Source organism: Sebastes umbrosus, chromosome 4, assembly GCF_015220745.1.
Source record: "Sebastes umbrosus isolate fSebUmb1 chromosome 4, fSebUmb1.pri, whole genome shotgun sequence".
NCBI lineage: Eukaryota > Metazoa > Chordata > Actinopteri > Perciformes > Sebastidae > Sebastes > Sebastes umbrosus.
Window position 1 is genome coordinate 2,822,112 of NC_051272.1, and position 19,015 is coordinate 2,841,126.

A 19,015-nucleotide genomic window follows, 5' to 3' on the forward strand; every position below is an offset into this window, starting at 1 on the left:
AAATTGAAAAGAATTACAAACAGTCACCCCAGGCTGCTAAAACACGCTCTGTCCGATCAGCGCCTTAAACTGTTTTATGTAAAATGATTGATTGCAATGAAACCACAGTAACTAATCATTGCTGCATTTAATGTTGAAAAATATAGTATGAGTAATCAGTTATTGACATTAAATTAAAATAAATAAGCAAACAATCACTGGCTCTAGCTTCTCAAATGTGAAGATTCTATTATTTCTTCTTTTGTAAATTGAAAATGTGGGGGACTGTTGGACAAACAATACGAGCAATTTAAAGAGCTCAGCTTAAAGCTGCAGTAGTCAGTATATTTTTGGCATCATTGGGCTAAAATCCCATAATAACCTTTCAGCATATTGTAATTCAAGTGTTCTGAGAGAAAAGTAGACTTCTGCTCCTCCTCATGGCTCTGTTTTCAGGCTTTAGAACATCTAGCCCGTGACGGGAGACTTTGACCAATCACAGGGCATTTCATTGAGAGAGAGCGTTCCTATTGGCTGTGCTCCGGTCATGTGACCGGAACTTGGCGTTCCTTCACCAGATTTGACAATGGCGGTGGCGTCACAAACTTTCTCATTTTACAGCTAAACCGTGCTACAAGATGATTCTGAGAACATCTGAGGAGAGAAATAGGCATTAACGTAACAGAATATTGATTCATATTTTATCAGCGCTGCTTAGTTTGACCGTTTGGTCGGAGTTCAGAGTGATTGACAGCCGGCTCTCATAGACGGCAGCTGGACAGCAGACCTCAGATCAGCTCTTACTGCTTGTTTTCCTCCGGTATGTGAAATCTTGCAGATGCCATTAGGAGCACCAGAGGACACATGATTTTTTTCAGGTTACCTGTTTCATGTACTACTGTCACCATATAGCGAACGTTTTATAAAAATAACTTTTTTTAATCATATTTGCTCCGATCTCTCCTACTTCAGCTTTAAGTCCAACAGAACCTGTGACGGCCATTTTTCCACTATTGACTAAATAATAATTAAGAAAAAATAATCAGATTAATTTATAATGAAAATAATTTTTTCGCTGCAGCACTATTATGTTTATATATATATATATAAATATATATACCACTTGTAAGTGATTTATTTGCTCAGAAAACAGCACCATCTGTGTCGTTGAGGGAAAGTATTTTCTGTGCATGAGCCATGATGTCGTTAGTATCCATTTCAATAGTGGCCCTGAACCTAGACCAAAGTGCTGGCACGCCCCTTGTCATTTATAATATCAGGCTGACTGGCCTATTGATGACCAGAACAAAGCCACAGTGTGGCCGACCTACAGCAGTGGCCGTAGTAACATGGCACCTCCCCGGTGACTGACGATGCCACGCTGGCTGCCACCGCAGCCTGGCACAGGAGGGGGGGGGACTGCGTGTGTGTGTGTGTGTGTGTGTGTTTGAGGGTTTGGGGGGCATTTGGTGGATGTGGCAGCTGGCAGTGAGAAGACGAGGGGGGGGGGGCTCCTCATTTTATAAAGACTCCCCTGTGTGAACCCCATGCGAGGCCACACCCTGGATGCAGACTCAGTATCGCTGGCCGAGGTGCACGTACACATGCTCACACACACACACACACACACACACACACAAGATATACACACAGTAGTGTAGACAAGGCGACTGACAGATCACCTTTAAATACACAAACACAAACACCCTGCTCCGGTGCTCCATGTGTCGTATTTGTGGAGGAGCATTATCGGTATTTGTGTTTCTTTTCAGCGGATGAGTGTGAGGGGATTCAAAGGCACAGCAGTCTCCAGATTTCTGTCCTGTTGAGTCATCGCCGATGAAATGTAGAGTGGCGTCACATCGCTGAGCTGTTTATTAGCTCCGAGGAGACAGGGGGGGAATGTAATCAAACTGTCCCGATTGAGTCACGTGACGGCCATTCATCCTCCCACATTAGAGCCCACGATGAAGAAACATTAGTGTTTGGCTTCATCGGATGTGTTGAAATAGTTCCGAGAAGAGAAGAGGCCTTAAATAACCGCAGACTTACATACATATATATTTACAGTATGTATTCATGTTGATGTGTGTGTTGTGAAACAGGCAGATTTTTATTGTTTATGTGGACGTAAATGAACGTGGTGAAATGTGTGCGACGCCGTGTTCTGTCCTCACGAGGGCCACCGACCGCACTGGGGACCAGTTAGGAGCAGATCATGTCCAGCTGTCTCTGAGGACAAATGGTCCATCAGGCAACTGCTTATTCCCTCCACCCTCTCCTCTCCTCTCCTCTCCTCTCCTGTCCTCTCCTGTCCTCTCCTCTCCTCCTTTTGAGTGCTTTTATCGATTCGGTAACAGGATTAGAAGAGTTGTGTTTGGTGACAGCGTCCTGGAAACAGGTCGGAGGAGGTTGACGTGTTTATGGGTTTCACATGGAGATGATTGGACATGAGTTTGTTTTTGTATTTCTTCAACTTGTTCAAACTTTGACCCCACTAGTATAAGTTAACATTTGGCAAATTCTGAGAATTGAATTTACAGAATAATAACAATCGCACATTAAATTAAAAATGATTACTGTTAGATCTATGTAATATTTTTGGTCTTTTTTCTATCTAGTTTTTTCAACAAATACAAACATAATTAGGGTTTCTTCTCCAGTCTATATACAGTACCAGTACAGTATACAATACCAACATATTCTAATGATACTTACAAATATTTTTTTAGGTCTGTCAATCGATTAAAATATGTAATTTCAATTAATCACAAATTAATCGCACATTTTTTATCTGTTCAAAATGTATCTTAAAGGGAGACTTGTCAAGTATTTAATCCTCTTATCAACATGGGAGTGGACAAAAGTGCTGCTTTATGCAAACATATGTATATATTTATTATTGGAAATCAATTAACAACACAAAACTATGACAGATATTGTCCAGAAACCCTCACAGGTACTGCATTTGATATAAAACAATGTGCTCAAATCATAACATGGCAAACTGCAGCCCAACAGACAACAACAGCTTGTCAGTGTGTGAGTGTGCTGACTTGACTATGACTTGCCCCAAACTGCATGTGATTATCATAAAGTGGGCATGTCTGTAAAGGGGAGACTCGTGGGTACCCATAGAACCCATTTACATTCACTGATCTGGAGGTCAGAGGTCAAGGGTACCCTTTATAAAATGGTCATACCAGTTTTTCCTCGACAAAATCTAGCGCAAGTTTGCAGCGTTAATTAACCTCCTTCTAGTGGCATTAAAACTAATTTGCGTTAACGTCTTAGTATCCCGTTAACTATGACAGCCCTGGTGTTTTTCTATTCAGTTTTTTAACAAATACAAATATCATTAGGGTTTCTGTTCCAGTCTATTTGAAGGCTCATGTTTGGTATTTATGTTACATATTTTCATCATGTTTTCAATGTAACTACCAACGTATTCTTGTGGTACTTACAAGTATCTCTCTCCTACACACAGGGGAGCGAAACTCTAAAAGCATTCCCTCGCCCACGCCCGTGTTCCTCCGAGCTGACAGCGGCTTCATCTCCTGGCAGCCTCCTCATAATTCATCTCTTTTGGCTTGTTTATGCTGCACATTTATTTTGTTTGCGGTAACATTTCCCCGGCCCTCACATCTCTCAATGTGAAAAACGCTAATGCGCCTCCAACGCGACATCAAAGCATCTCCCGCGTCCAACTGGTCTCTATGATTTATGGCTTTTTTTTTACCTTCTTACAACATGAAAGACCATCAGTGTTTCCCAAATGTACGTATGGACACACACGGACACACGGGGGTATTCACACATGCACGTATGCACACACACTTTCTCTCTCTCGAAGTCATGTCCAAACAGAATGATCAGTAAATCAAATAAAACACCCACCGTGTTTCAGGGAGAAGGAGTGTGCTCTGAACAACGGAGAGATAAAAAGGGGAAAAAAAGAGAAGTAGAGGAGGAGGGGAGGAGTGGACGCGGGGGGATTGTACGTCCTCGTGAAAGTAGCCCTCAGAAACAAAAGCAGCTTTGAGTGCGCGCCCACTCAGAAGAGAGATTAGCCGGTACACACCCCCCTTCTCCTTCAACACACCACCATCACCACCACCACCACCACCACCCTGCAGAAAAGAGCTTTGGCTGCAGTTTAGCGGCACGTGGCGCAGCCCTTGATACTTATCATGTGCGTCAGGTGCTCTCGCTCAGTTTCCTGTTCTTTAAAACATAACCACCATTTCCCTCTTTCACTCCCTCCTCCTTCTCCCTCTCTCAGTCCCAGAACCAATCCGTCCACACTGCTGCCATCCAGCCTCACCCTTCATTTCTTCTTACTCTCTCCTCTCCTCTCCCTCTCTCCCTCTCTCTCTCTCTGTCCATCTCTTTCTCCTGCTTTTACAAATACAAAGAACATATTGTATCTGCCAGCGTTAAAGTGAATCCATTCTCCTTGGCAGCGGCGCGGCCCGTGGTGAATCTGAGCCGGGGCTAGCTCTGTTTTCCAGCTGGCACCGAGGCCGCTGGTGGAGCGGCTCGGTTTTTGCTCGTCGGGTTGGTGAATTTGAGTCCAGCTGACACGTTGGTTTAGGATTCATTCATCCTGTCGTTCTCGCTCTCCCTCTTTCTCGTTCTCGCTCGACTTGCAAAAGCGTGACCCCGGCTCACCTCGTATGAATGCACACTTTGAGGATGCACGAACAAAGTGTTACTACACACTGTCGTATCACAAGGTGCACTCAAGAAAGGAAGGATATTAATAAATTCTCCAGGGGAAGTTTTACAAACAGGTCACATGAATGGACCAGACTGACATTTTCACACATTCATTGCATTAGCTGGTGGTTTTTGAGCCGCTCTTATGGAAACCAGACTGTTGAGCCCTTTAGAAACCAGAGAGGAAGAACATTTTAAGGTCATGGTAGAGCTCCTATTTAGTTGTCTTGGAAAAGTCGTGGAATTTTATATCAGGGCCGCAGCAGGAAGCCTGAACTCGAACGCACGAAGCCACACAAACTCCAAAAATATACAAACTAATAATTCCCTAAATGACACCCCCTTCACATTCATGCAGTCTCACATTCAAACACATTACCCACGCTCTTTCATGAAAGCTGCACCCAGTGACACAAACACATCAATAATGAGATGCTATCACATTTCATAATCATGGTTCACAACGTCCTCCTCTCCTCTCCTCTCCTCTCCTCTCCTCTCCTCTCCTTTCAAGAGCCCAGGAGATGACTCAGCACACTCACAAGGCCGCAAAAACAAACTGTTAATAAAGGCCACCAGAGCCTTTTGAAGTTTTTCTGACTGTCCTCCTCTCCTTTCTCTCCTCCATCTTTCATCCTTCCATCCTTCCATCCACCTCCTCCTCCTCTGGCCTCTCTTAACCGCTGGCACATGCTTGTCATAAAACATATCACACACCTCTTCTCTCCTTCTCTCTCACGTTGTTTATCTGTGTGGTTTCTTTTTTTAAACATTTGATTTTACAAGGTTCCTTTGAACATTTTAGAGCATTTCTTCGGTCAAGCTTGTGCTGTGTTTTTAAGGCCGTGAGAAGAGGGACGGAGCAAGACGTGGGGTCAGTTTGCCCGTCGTGCATTCATTATATACACGGCACAGTGTGCATCTGTATCTCCACCTCTTCTGAAGATGATAACAAAGGCTGTGTTTTATAGCACGATATGACAGCGGCGGTCTGTTGGTTAATATTCTGTAAGTAAATGATAAGAGAAAAGGCACCAGAATCACAGATGTTGGTCATTACCAAGATCTTTTGTTCAAAAGCTCCATGAAAAACCTCTGAAATTAGACATTGGGAACCTGTAGCAGCTCTGAGTTAAATTGTGAGTAATCATAAATGACATGCTGGCAAATTTTTTGTAGGAGAATAAGAAAGTGAAGCCATCCTAAATCTAGCAAATTCAGTTACTGATACAAGACCCCGATTTGTAAAATACACAGCGAGCATCAACTGAGCTCAGCAGCTCGTCAGTGAGTCGTGTCGTGATGACACGACTCACTGACGAGACTCTTAAAATCATAAACAAGCTTCACTGGATGATGCAACTGCATCGGCTCGAAATCTAAGAGGAATTAAATACTGGTTCCAGATTAGCTGCCACGTTTTCTCAATTTAAAAGTCTGAAGCAAAAACGAGTGGAGTGGAGGATTCATCCTATCAGCCGTGGTAATACTCGGTATGGATGTGTCAGTGAAGGAGATTAATCCGATTTTATTTTCAATTTTGGCTTCCAACAATCATGAACAAGATAATCAAGAGAGAACAATTATTGTGCCTCATTCTGTTTGGCAACGATGGTCTCGTTCTGTCTTGTGTTATTTATCCAGTGTGCCGCGCCTTTCCTTTTCAGCGGTGCACTTTCACCCGTTTCCTCTGAGTTACTGACTGGAATATGTTGAATATAGTTTACCAAAATGTTGAATATACGTCTAGGAGTGTTCAGTAGGTTGTGGCAGTGCAGTACGACACATTTGATTTTTTTTTTTTTGGATCTAATTAATTTTTATATATTATATTATTATATTATATTATATATTATATATTTATTATTTTATATATTGAATATTTATGTTTAGTAGTTTTCAGTAGGTTGTGGCAGTTATACTATGATTTATCTTTAGATATTACTTTATACATTGAGGTAGGTTTGTTGTGGAAGTGCACAAACATTACAACATATTTGATCTTATTTATTTTTATCTAATTTATTTATATTTATTATTTTTATATTAATTATTTATATATACACATTTAAATAAATAATATAAAAAATAATTAACTTAAAAACTAATAAAAAAATAATGAAAAGATTATATAAGTCAAATAAATTATATATATGTATTTTATTTATCTTTTTTTTCATTTGTTTTTCAGTTGAATTATATTTAAAGTTCAAGAAAATAAATGCTCATGTTTCCAAAGTCAATGAGTAATCGTGTTAAATAATCGTGATCTCAATATTGACTAAAAATAATTGTGATTATGATGTTTGCCATAATTGAGCAGCGCTAGAAGGAGAGACCTGAGGTAAAGTGTACACAAACTAAAAGCATTTCAGCTTAATGTCACAAACCTCCCATAGAGTAAAGTAAAGGTGGAGTTCTATGACCTGCATTTAAACGTCACATCTCAGAGTCTACAATGTAATGTTTTAAAAAAACCTGATTTATTCTTTTGACAGCTCCCGGAGACAAAAGCCACCAGTGTCCTATTCTTTCCAGCTTTCAAATTTCAAATTTATTTTCCTTTTGTTCTGGCGTGTTTTTAATTTCCCTCTCTTCCTTTTACTCTCTCTTTCTGGCCTCTCCCCTTCCTCCCCTCCCCTCCTTCCTCCATCCTCCCTGATCTCCATTCTCCATTCATGCAGCCCTGTCACGGCGATGATAATGATGACCTCTGTGTAATACTAGCTTGTTATTGGCCCACCAGCGAGGCCAGTGTGTACACCCTCTGTTGCTTTTTCTGCATTGACCATTGTGTTGCGAGCAAAACGCTGGATCGCATGTGTGTGTGTGTGTGTGTGTGAGTGTAGGTGAAACACAAAGAGCAGGCAGCCAGTCTGGGTGAGCTACACAGGAGATCTATACAGAGAACTTCACCTGAACTGACCTGTTGCTGTTGGAACATTACTGGAAATGACCACTCTCTTATGACCTACTAGAGGTGTGTGGTAGTGTCTGTATCTGCAGAGACCAGACCCTGCCCTCTGCCTGGATGTTCTCTTTTTATTATTATTTGACTGTGTTTGGGACGTTTCTGGGCGTCTGCAAACAGCATTAGGACCCCACGTGGGGGTGTAACCCCCAGCCAATAACAGCACGCAGGGTGTGTAGCCCGTTCAGGTCGTCAAATATCATGTCACGCCCCTCGGCTTCTGATACCGACTCACAAGTCCCCCTTTCACTCTGTCAGATACGTGGCGGCCCTGTTTGACGGATGAGAACGGGTTGTGTTATATGTGCATGTGCTCCAGTGATCCCACTGCTCATCTGCTGTGCGCTGGCCTGATTGGTGTGTGTCAGCAGTTTGACCGAGAGCAGCGTTGAGTCACAGCGGTCAGGATGAAGCTCGCAGGATGAAATCCGGCAACTCGGCACCTTCCCGCAGGGTTTCTGTGAAGTTAGTTGTGTGTTTATTTGTGTTTTAACCGCCATGAAACAATCAGAAAATAACGTTTTGTGTCTCTGACTCACTGATTTATTCTCACAAACGCCGCTCCCTCTCTTCATTCACTCTATAGCTCGCTCCACCATTGCTGCCATATCTCTCCCCGACCTGCTCATTACCTTTAACCTGCAGGCTGTTTGAGACAGCAGCTGACAAACAGGAAATGAGAGCATCCAACATCTGAGTTTGAATGGAGTGCTATTACTTATTTAGAGCAGTATTAATAGATGTTTTGGTCACTTGGGGGCAGCAGAACAAGCTTTAAACACAACATTGACATATTATCACCTTAAAAAGTTTACATGGTGAATGTGCAACTTCGTTTGGAATCATGTTTCTGGCAACCTGTTGAAGTCCGATGTTCTCTCTCCTTTTAGCTGTGGGTCGGCCCCAGTTTGGTGACGGGCGAGTGGTGTAAGATGGGTTTTATCAGAGCTTTTTCGCTGAAAACAGATGCCTGCCGTGGCTGGAAACGGGTTAATAAATGTCTTCCTTTACAGGTACCCTGGTGATTTTTTTTTTTTGACCACTAGTGTAGCTTTGGAGCAATGTTTTTAAAAGCAGGTATCCATTTCAATGCAACCACATGCATTCAACGACATTCCTGCCAATAGCTTTTTTAGATTTTTTAAAATGGAAATGAATGACTGTTTTTTGTTTATATTTTCATTTTTAGATGAAATGACTGATGAATTGAGATTTCGAGAATAAAGTCATAATATCACGAGAACAAAGTCATAGGTTTACGAGAAAAAAGTTGTAATATTATGAAAACAAAGTCAGAAGTTTCAGAGAAAAAAGTCTTAGTATTATGAGAATAAAGTCATAATATTATAAAGTAGTAATTTTACGTGTTATTTTCTTTTTTTCTCGTTTAGTTATGACTTTATTCTTGAAATCTTCGTGGCCTCTCAATGTGTCCTTAATACTGCGTAGTACATTTGCTCTTTGGCCCTCACTGCATTAGACTTATATACTATATACTTAGACTATAAACTGTGTTACCTTCATCACAATGATCAAATGTTTTACGGCTCCAGACAGATTTTTCTTCTTTTTTTTTGTTTTGCCTATTATGGCTCTTTTGAGAGTAAAGGTTGCTGACCCCTGGTTTAAAACAAAGGAAATGGACTTCAATAAATAACAGCATTTTAAACCCTTTACTTTATCATCCAAAGGCCCCAGTGGGATATTAAAGAAGTCTTTTCCAATTGGAGTGAACATTCGGTGAGTCATGGTAGTGCCATGTAAGTAGACGCAGCCATAACAAAGGAAGAATGACGCTGTTAAATCGTCTGGTGTTACACAGGTTGAAGCAGCAGCGGGCCTTTTGAGGTCACAACGGTGGGAAAACACATTACACATTCACTGCAGCATGCGAGGACGCTGACCTGTGCTGATTGTTTTCCTCTCGTCTTATCGCTCTTTCTGTCCCCGGCTATGTCTCCCATTGTCTCGTGCGATTGAGAGCATTTCAATGACGGGAATCTTGATTTGTTGAATAGCGAGGCCTGGTCGTATACGCAGATGCCAAGACATTCCTGGAGCTGGTAGTCTTTCCTTTTGGCAGGCCTGCACCTCTGTCTCCTCTACTCTACTCTCCTTGTATTTTCCCTCCTTTTCATCCCTTAGTCCTCCTCAAGGGGACTGTCAAAGAGAAGAGGAGATAGATGTGTCAAAGTGAGTCACTGTGTTTTTGTTTGCCTACGTGCTCGGCGTCCGTGTATCGACTGTTCAAAGGAAGGCTACTGCACTATTCATGTGCATACCGGCCTTGTTTTCCACCACTTCACAACACCTAATTACCATTCAGTACATGTCAAGGATACCACATAACCCCCACAGTTTATCTCATCCAGTATCTCTTATCCATCCTGCATGTCATGTCAGTAATTATGCGATGGCAGAATTAATTGCACGAACCAGAGAATGCAGCGATAGCAGCCCCAAGCTTTCCTCCATGAGGCTTTATAACTCTCCAACAGATGGCAGTGTGAATCGCTCTATCGGCGGCACAGGCCAGCTCGGGATAAACTGTGTGTGAATTAATGACATTCATAGTAAAGAAGACGCCTCTTCTCTCCTCTCCTCTCCTCTCCTCTCCTCTCCTCTCCTCTTCTCTTCTCTTCTCTTCTCTTCTCTTCTCTTCTCTTCTCTTCTCTTCTCTTCTCTTCTCTTCTCTTTTGACATTGTGACAAGGTATTGACCTCTTGAACTCTGATTTTCCTCTTAAATTTCTACTTAAGTCTTAAGAGAAAAAAGTATATTTTCTAGTTGTATGACGGTGTGTATTCAGTATATGTTCTGTATCTACTTGCTGAAACAACATTCAATATTACAGCTATATGTTGCTTACTGTACACTAAGTAAAATATTCAAACTAGGGCTGTCAATCAAATTAAAATGTTTAATCATGATTAATCGCATGATTGTCTACAGTTAATCAAATTAATCTGACACTTTTTATCTGTTCAAAATGTACCTTGAAGGGAGATTTGTCAAGTATTTAATCCTCTTATCAACACGGGAGTTGACAAATATGCTGCTTTATGCAAATGTGTGTATATATTTATTATTGTAAATCAATTAACAACACAAAACAATGACAGATATTGTCCAGAAACCCTCACAGGTACTGCATTTAGCATAAAACAATATGCTCCAATCATAACATGGCAAACTGCAGCCCAAAAGGCAACAACAGCTGTCAGTGTGTCAGTGTGCTGACTTGACTATGACTTGCCCCAAACTGCATGTGATTATCATAAAGTGGGCATGTCTGTAAAGGGGAGACTCGTGGGTACCCATAAAACCCATTTACATTCACTGATCTGGAGGTCAGAGGTCAAGGGACCCCTTTGAAAATGGACATGACAGTTTTTCTTCGCCAAAATTTATATGACATGGTTGGTACCGATGGATTCTTTAGGTTTTATAGTTTCATATGATACCAGTATCTTCACTCTAGCTTTAAAACTGAGCCACTATAACCTCTGAAAGTTTGATTGCATTAAAGAAATTTGTTGCCTTAAAAATTAATTTGCATTGATGCATTATTATCGCCTTAACTTTGAGCAGTGAGACACTATATTCCAGTTGTCTTGTGCATCCTTTTTTTAAATATTTCACAAAATTCAGACATATAGAATACATCTCTGGAGATGTCTGCATCTTCAGTAGAATTAGAAGTAAAGTTGTGTGCGTGTGCTGCACAGCATTTTTGCAGTGAGTCTGCAGGAAGGTTTAGAAAGCAAACTGTGACTAATCTGTGACGTAATGTATATCTGACGTGTGCTGTTACTTTTATTTCCCTTTGTGCTGCAGCTTTAGTGTCTACAAAAAAAAAGTCCCTGCAGGGATAATAGAGCTGATCTTATCTGCTTTATTTCATCTTATTCCCCGGGTGCTTTACGGCAGCCCCACTGCTCTTAAATGCTGAGGATGGGTTCAATGCAGAGGTCACATTTCATGCATGTACCTGTATTTATAGGACGATTCTTATCATGAAACGTTACTAACCAAATTGGAGAAGTCAAGTTCTATTCTGAGCACCATGAATTCATTAGGTTAGCTGTTGACATGACACATAAACTGTCCGTTTAGACTAGTGACAGTTTTAGCCGGTGGTGGTGTCACTAAGTTCACCATTATTACACTGAAGCCCTCTGGCCTCAATTCTAATCTTCTGACAAGGATGTTGTCCTTCAGTTCGCTCCTTGTTTATTTGTTATTTGCAAGGTGACAAACAAGTCTGTGTACACGCTGTATTTATGTACGTGTTTGTCTTCTTGTATACTTCAGCGTTTGTTGTAGTGAACCAGAAAACAGACAAACAGGCCCAGGGGAGGGCAGGAAGGTGGTCAGGAAGGGTGTTCCTGTGTGAACAGCAGCTCTGTGTCCTCCCCACCGGCGTCTCGCTACTTCGTGTCTCCGCCAGTCGCTGTGATGACTGGAAGTACATGAAATACAGTTCAAAGATCAAATAGATAATGTACTTGTGTTGCTTGTTAAAGCTGTCTTGGTGAATTCAATTTGTTTCAATATTCCTTTTTGTTCCCACGGCCCATCTCACCTATTTCGTATTTAAATTTTTTAGATAACAATACCACTTATTCTCTGATGTCAGCCTCCCAAATGTGAGGATTTTTCCACTTTTCTCTCTTTTATAACATTATTAATAAATATATTTGGGTTTTTGATCGTTGGTTGGACAAAACAAGCGATTTGAAATTGTTTGTTGCTCACATCTGAGGGAAATTGTGAAGGGCATTTTTCACAATTTATAGATTAAACAATAAATCGATTACTTAAAAAATAGATTATTCACAAATTAATAAAATCATCAGTTGCAGCCGTTTGTGTCATGCATTGTTCGAGGGTGAGTCCAAGAAATACTTTTTTTACGCGTGTTTATTTACATTCAGTATTGGTGTGATAGAGGTCTTCTATATTCCTTTTGTCCGATGATAAAGATAATATACATATCTGGGTTGGAGGATAGTTCACATTTTATTCAGTTAGTTCAGAAATTGGAGGAAAAAAAGAGAGAAAAGAAAGGGATCTCCCATATTTTAAATACATTTAAACACATTTAGAAATACTGCGAACATCTTGAATTGACTAAAGTGAAAAACTGAACTTAACATAAAGCGACCATATTAAAAAGACACTTGGTGTCCGGTGTTTGTGACAGCGTCAGCCCTGCCTGTGACTGTCCCATCATGTGTTGTCTGTGGTCAGAGGGAGGGTCGGGGGACAGCTGGAGCATCACCTGTCACTGGATCACATGTGTTTATATGACACAGCAGCGGTGACACCCAACGCCAGCATTTACACTCTACGCAGGCTGAACAAGATACCTTCTCAATACCTCGTATAAATTATAACTAACTACACAATTAAACCATATTCAATCAAATGCAAAATAGCAGCATTTATCAGCTGTAATGGCTAAATGTCATTTTATATGTCATTTCCAGCTTATAGAGCTGACCGATAGCTGCAAGGATCCGTCGTAAGCGTCAAAGTTATGTAATGTGGCAAAAGGAAAAGTCTCACAAATCATGACAACATACAGTACAGTATGTCAAACACAGTAATAAAGTGTGTTAGCAAAGAGGAACAGTGGGTACAAGTAGACCGTCACCAACGCCAGCTGACTGTAGGACTCATAAAAGGACATTTGCATAACAGACAGTACAAGCTGCGGCCTTAAAATAACCCGTGACCACTAACTAAAAACTCAAATGTTCTTTCTCTCTTACTTCACGCTCTCGTTTGTGATCACACCATCTCTTTCACCTACACCCTGACTTGGAAGCACATATTCTTTCAACACACAAGCTCACAACCACCACTGGCACATCCATGCACTTGCACAATCTCTCACCCACATCCATAAGTACACAGATATATACACACAATCAGTGGTGATAAATAAGTGCTGTGTGTTTGCAACACGCCTGTCTAATAATGTTTTCCTTGTCTCTCTGCGGTTCCCCCCCCGGGCCGCTCCTTTCAGAAAACGCAGCAGGAGGAATTCCTGATCCATTTTAAGCTCCAACGAGAATGTTGATAAGTCTGTAGATTACTGCCCAACATGTTTATGATAGCCTATTATTCTCTAAGCTTTATCCGGGCCCAGCGCGTGCTTTGTCTACTTAGCACAACTATTTAGGTCATGGTACAATCTCAGAGGAAAAGCACTGTGGACGGTGAAATATCAGGAAACCGCAGCAGTAAGTGTCAAAATGAAACAATTCTTGCTGTCATTCTGTGTATGTCTGACCGAATCGTTATGTTATGGGCAGAGTTTACATGACAGGCGAGTCTTTCAAGCAGCCAGTGTACTAGCACGTGACCTTAGGTTCACGATTTGTGTTATCTTTAACCGTAGATGCACACAAGTCTAAAAAACATACCTTTTGTATAGAGCTGTCAAAGTTAACACATTCATTTCTTTAACGCATTAACGCAACTTGCGATTTTTAGGTTGTAGCGGGCTCAGTTTTAAAGCTAGATTGAAGATACTGGTATCATATGAAACTAGAAAAAAACCTAATGAATCCATCAGTACCAGATATGTGAATGTGTGAGGGGTTTTGTCCAAAAACAAAAATCTGAAAAATATCCCAAAAAATGCCAGAAAAATTTAAAAAAATCTGAAAAATGTCCAAAGGAAAGGCAGAAGAAAAGTCTGATACTGGTATCATAGTAAACTATAAAACCTGATGAATCCATCGGTACCAACCAGGTACTAGCTTGTCAGGAAGGAGGTTAAATAACGCTCCAAACTAAATTTTGGAGGAAAAACTGTCATGGTAATTTTCAAAGGGGTCCCTTGACCTCTGACCTCCAGATGTGTGAATGTAAATGGGTTCTATGGGTACCCACGAGTCTCCCCTTTACAGACATGCCCACTTTATGATAATCACATGCAGTTTGGGGCAAGTCATAGTCAAGTCAGCACACTGATGCACTGACAGCTGTTGTTGCCTGTTGGGCTGCAGTTTGACATGTTATGATTTGAGCATATTTGGACAATATCTGTCATTGTTTTGTGTTGTTAATTGATTTCCAATAATAAATATATACATACATTTGCATAAAGCAGCATATTTGCCCACTCCCATGTTGATAAGAGTATTAAATACTTGACAAATCTCCCTTTAAGGAACATTTTGAACAGATAGAAAATGTCAGATTAATTTGATTAACTATTTTAATCGATTGACTGCCCTACTTGAAACAACAAATAAAGAAGCTAAACTAATTTATTTGTCTGGAATATTATGAGACATTTTGATAATGCTCAGTTATTTATAAATAGTGACTATTGGCGTGCTGTGATGAGATTTCATTCTTTCCTGTGACACTCTCTGATACTTCAGATTTACGCTCGCTATTATAGCTCATATTTCAACAACAATAATAGCTGCTAAATGTCCAGCTGTGCCATAAAAGTGTCCGGGCCATCAGGCACACGCACTAAAAAGACGGGGAGAAAGAAAGGCCGTACCCTTAAAGCCTATGAAAATGCCATTGATGTTAACTGTCTGACTGTACCCTGCCAGAAATACCGCAGTCGGGCCGGAGTTGTTCGCTATCAGCGTCTAGCAGAGACGGGAGTCTGAATCTGTCTGTTCTGCCTGGTGCGTGAGATGTTATGGCTCTTTGATGTGCTTCGCTGTTTAGGCTTTGATTTACGAAGCGCCGTCTTTATCATTTTCTTTGGTTTTCTTGAAACCACTGAAGCCATCGGAGGATATTGGTTTGTACTTCAGGAGGGGATAAATAAATAAGTACAGAGGTGAACCCACGGCCGAGGATGTGAAAATGTAGAAAATGTCTTTGAAGTTACAAAAGTGTTTGCAATAGGTCGCCTGGCTGTGAGCGTGTACATGCGTGTGTCTCTTCGTGTACGTGCGCCGGCGTCCTCATTATTTGAATGTCACCAGACAGTCTGTTATCTGTTAACCTTCATCACTCAGGTGGAGCCTTTCATCTGTATTAACATCGTGGTTATGCTGGCTGCTCCCTGTCACAGATGTCTCTGTTGGGTGACACACCTGTGTTTACAGTTGGGAAGCATGTAAACAACAGCAGCCTGTGTGAGTGTGTGTGTGTGTGTGTGTGTGTGTGTGTGTGTGTGTCCGCCCACTCCTGAATCATATGGCTCAACAGCTTTTATAATGAGTGGCTTTAGCAGGTAGACGGCGACTGGCAGACTACCGTGTCATTATACCCTGTACTGCTCTGTCATCGGGATCGCAACTATATTAAAGAGGCGGATGGATGCGAAACAAAAGCACACAAACAGCTCGCTATTTGTTTCATAACGCCAGTCTGCACTGTACTTATGTTCAACGGTGTTTATCCCGAAGGCATTCTGCTGACTTAACCTGTTTTTTTTTTACTTTTGTCATCGTGTTAAATCCAGGTCCACCAGATGGACCGGAAAATGGACTCGGTCCTGCGGATCCTGATGGAGCAGTTTCCGCCAAAGCCGGAGCTGACGTCCAAGCCGTCCATCCGCAGGGTGACCATCCAGAAACACAAGAGTGCCAGCCAAGACGAGGGGCTCTGATGCCGCGGCGAAGCGTCGCGCTGGGATGGTGTCGTCACCAAAGGAGGATTAAAGGGACTAGGAGTTCACATAAACAGCACCCTTACATGAGAGGGGACTCAGTCTTCCACAACACCCTCCCTCTCTTCCATATCCCAAATTCTCTCAATGACTTTTGAGAAGAGAACAACTTTGAATTGTCCACTTGGCGCTGCTCTGGGACATGAGAGTGGGACTCACGGTGTAGAAAGAAGGCTAACCAACCTCTTCCTTCTGATGATTGTTGGCTCTTTTTTTGGTCTCTAAATGTAGCTTCCTCTTCTACACCAGCATAATCAGTCTTCCCCTTCAGTCATCGACACGCTACATGAATTAATTTCCCTACATTAGCCTCGTAATCTCACTACTGAGATAATGTTAATCTACGTGCGGCCTGTCACTGAGCTGCATTCGTCTACTCCAAATATTATTCCAAAGCTAACTAACCCAGTAATGAAGTCGTAATGCAATCAAAGCACTCGAGTTCCCCAAAGACACAGAGGGAAAAACTGCGAGTCCAGCCGTGGCAGAGGCATTCCCCGAATCCTTCTGATTATCTTGGCACCGTCCACACCCAGTACACAACTGGGTTATTTCCACAGCCACATATCCATCCAGCCTGACTGTACTCAGGCTGCGGCGGGTGTTTGTTAGTAGTGATCGAATAACACGAGGAGGGAAGGGCACATTATCTGTTGACTTTGCCCTGCGTTAGGGACCGGAAGGAAAGAAATGGAAGTAAAGAAATGTGTCTGGGGTGGGTTGGCTAACACGGTGCTGATTACAGCTACAGTGAAGCTAATGAAAATAGCCAAACTGCCGTGACAGGGCCCGGTGCCGCGTTACAGGAATAAGTTAAAGCACGGCCTCTCAGTTTGCCCCCAAGAATTTCACTGACTGATTTCATGCGTATATCGATCTCAAACACTTTTCGCAGCAGCATCACTCACTCCACCCCGCTTAATATCCTCTATTACCCTCGTCGGGGGGGCTCGCGCCGCTGTGTGCAATTTGAAATAAATTTGCCCCATTAAAGCTCTGATTATTTTTTCTCCGCAGAGCTAATTAAGTGCTGAATTCCTGGTAAGGGGAGATTACTCACTGTGAGCGACTAATGAAAAGAAACACTGGAAAATGTGCAGAATTTAAACAGTGAGCTCTGAGGAGCGGGCGCACTAATTCTGTGTGAAAGGTTTCGGAAATATCAGGAGAGCACGCGTTTGGAATAAAAAAAGACAATGCTCTCTCTTACTGTATTTATCTGAGAGGACGCCGAGGCATGTAGGAAGTAGAAAATAGAAAATAACTCAACTATGTAGCTACTGTATGAAAAGGCCTCCTATAATTATAGTTCCCAAAGAGATGGATGCACACACAAAAGAGAGGAGAGGCCTTCTCTCTGCACTACTATATATTTTCATATTTTTGCAGTGTTTAAAAAAATATATTATTTATCTTACATTAAATAAAGTGGTTGTATTTAAAGGAATTTTGTGGCAGATTGTGATACATATCCGCCGTTGTTTTCTCCTGTACAGTTTTTATAAGAGTTTTTAATAGAAGCATTGCCTTATTGTACTGTATTTATTATCACGATCAACCTGGAACATGTCTGTCTGAGTGAGGCTCCTGTTGTACTGATGCATGGAAATGATATTCACGCACACCCTCTGCACTGTAGCTCTGCTGTACATAATAAAAATCCATTTCATTATGCTCTGGCCTGCTCTCTTGGCTCGGGAGGAATTTGATTAGCAGCTCATCTATTCCATAATTTGCTTTCGTTGGAGGGTGAAACCTATCTTATAGTTTTTCAGGGCCTCGTTTGTTCAAATCTGGAGCCGAGCTGGGTCAAGGTAAGCCGTGGGCCGGAGTTTCCATCCAAATAAAATCTCCTCAACTCACTAAATTCCTTTCACACTGCAATCACCACGAAGGGGGGAAGAGAAAGAAAAAATAACACGTTCACTGCGCCTACTTTGAACTTCAATATTCCATAACCCATCGAGCGAGGCATGCAGAGGAAAAAGAGAATACGGCTCATATTACCACTCAATTATATTTGCCTTCAAAGGCCAAAAAATACTGGGGATGTCCCAAGATCAGCACGGTCCAGCGGTGAGAGAGAGAGAGAGAGAGGGGAGGAAGGAGGGAGGGTCGTCCCCGGAGGAGAGAGGAGGAGGACAGCAGGAGCAGAAGTGAGCAGAGAGGAGAGTAAAGCCATTTTCAATTAGCCAGAGAGACTACATGGGCCGGAGGGCCGCGGTGCTCTGCTGCCTTTTGTCCTCCTCTGGTTTCTATCACTGCTGGGGGATTTTGGCAGAAAGAGAGGGAAGAAAGAGAGAAAGAGAGACCCCATGGCTACCTCCGTCTGCAGAGGCCGCTCTGTGTCACCCCGTGCTCCTCTTTCATCTCAAGACTAGACAGACAGAAGAGAGAGAGAGAGAGAGAGAGAGAGACTCCCCACTTCAAACGATAGTTTGATCTCAGAAGTACACAGGAGTACCACCTAAAAGAGGATCTGAGGAAGCAGTTAAAAGGAGAATATAAGGGACACACTGTCACACATGCTGGACAGTGAAATCTGGCAATCCCAGAGTCTGTGCGGAGGAGGAACTCACGCAAGGTCATGAAACGCTCTCAGCTTTGTCCATCGTCCATGTTGTCTTTGATCCTGCCACCTGAGCCACGCTCAGGAGAGAACAAACCTTCATTATGCTGCTGGAAAT

The 19,015-nt window shown here is 42.0% G+C and overlaps 1 protein-coding gene across 3 annotated transcripts in view; it reads left to right on the plus strand.

Annotated features, from left to right (window-relative positions):
- Positions 1 to 18,001, plus strand: part of kcnq1.2 (potassium voltage-gated channel, KQT-like subfamily, member 1.2) — a 214,797-nt gene extending 196,796 nt beyond the window's left edge. For all 3 annotated transcript variants that reach the window (XM_037768459.1, XM_037768461.1, XM_037768460.1), the window contains one exon: positions 16,122 to 18,001. In XM_037768459.1, the coding sequence (XP_037624387.1) occupies positions 16,122 to 16,268 (147 nt within the window). In that variant the 3' untranslated portion in view covers positions 16,269 to 18,001. The remainder of the gene's footprint in view (positions 1 to 16,121) is intronic.
- The last annotated feature ends 1,014 nt before the right edge of the window (positions 18,002 to 19,015 follow it).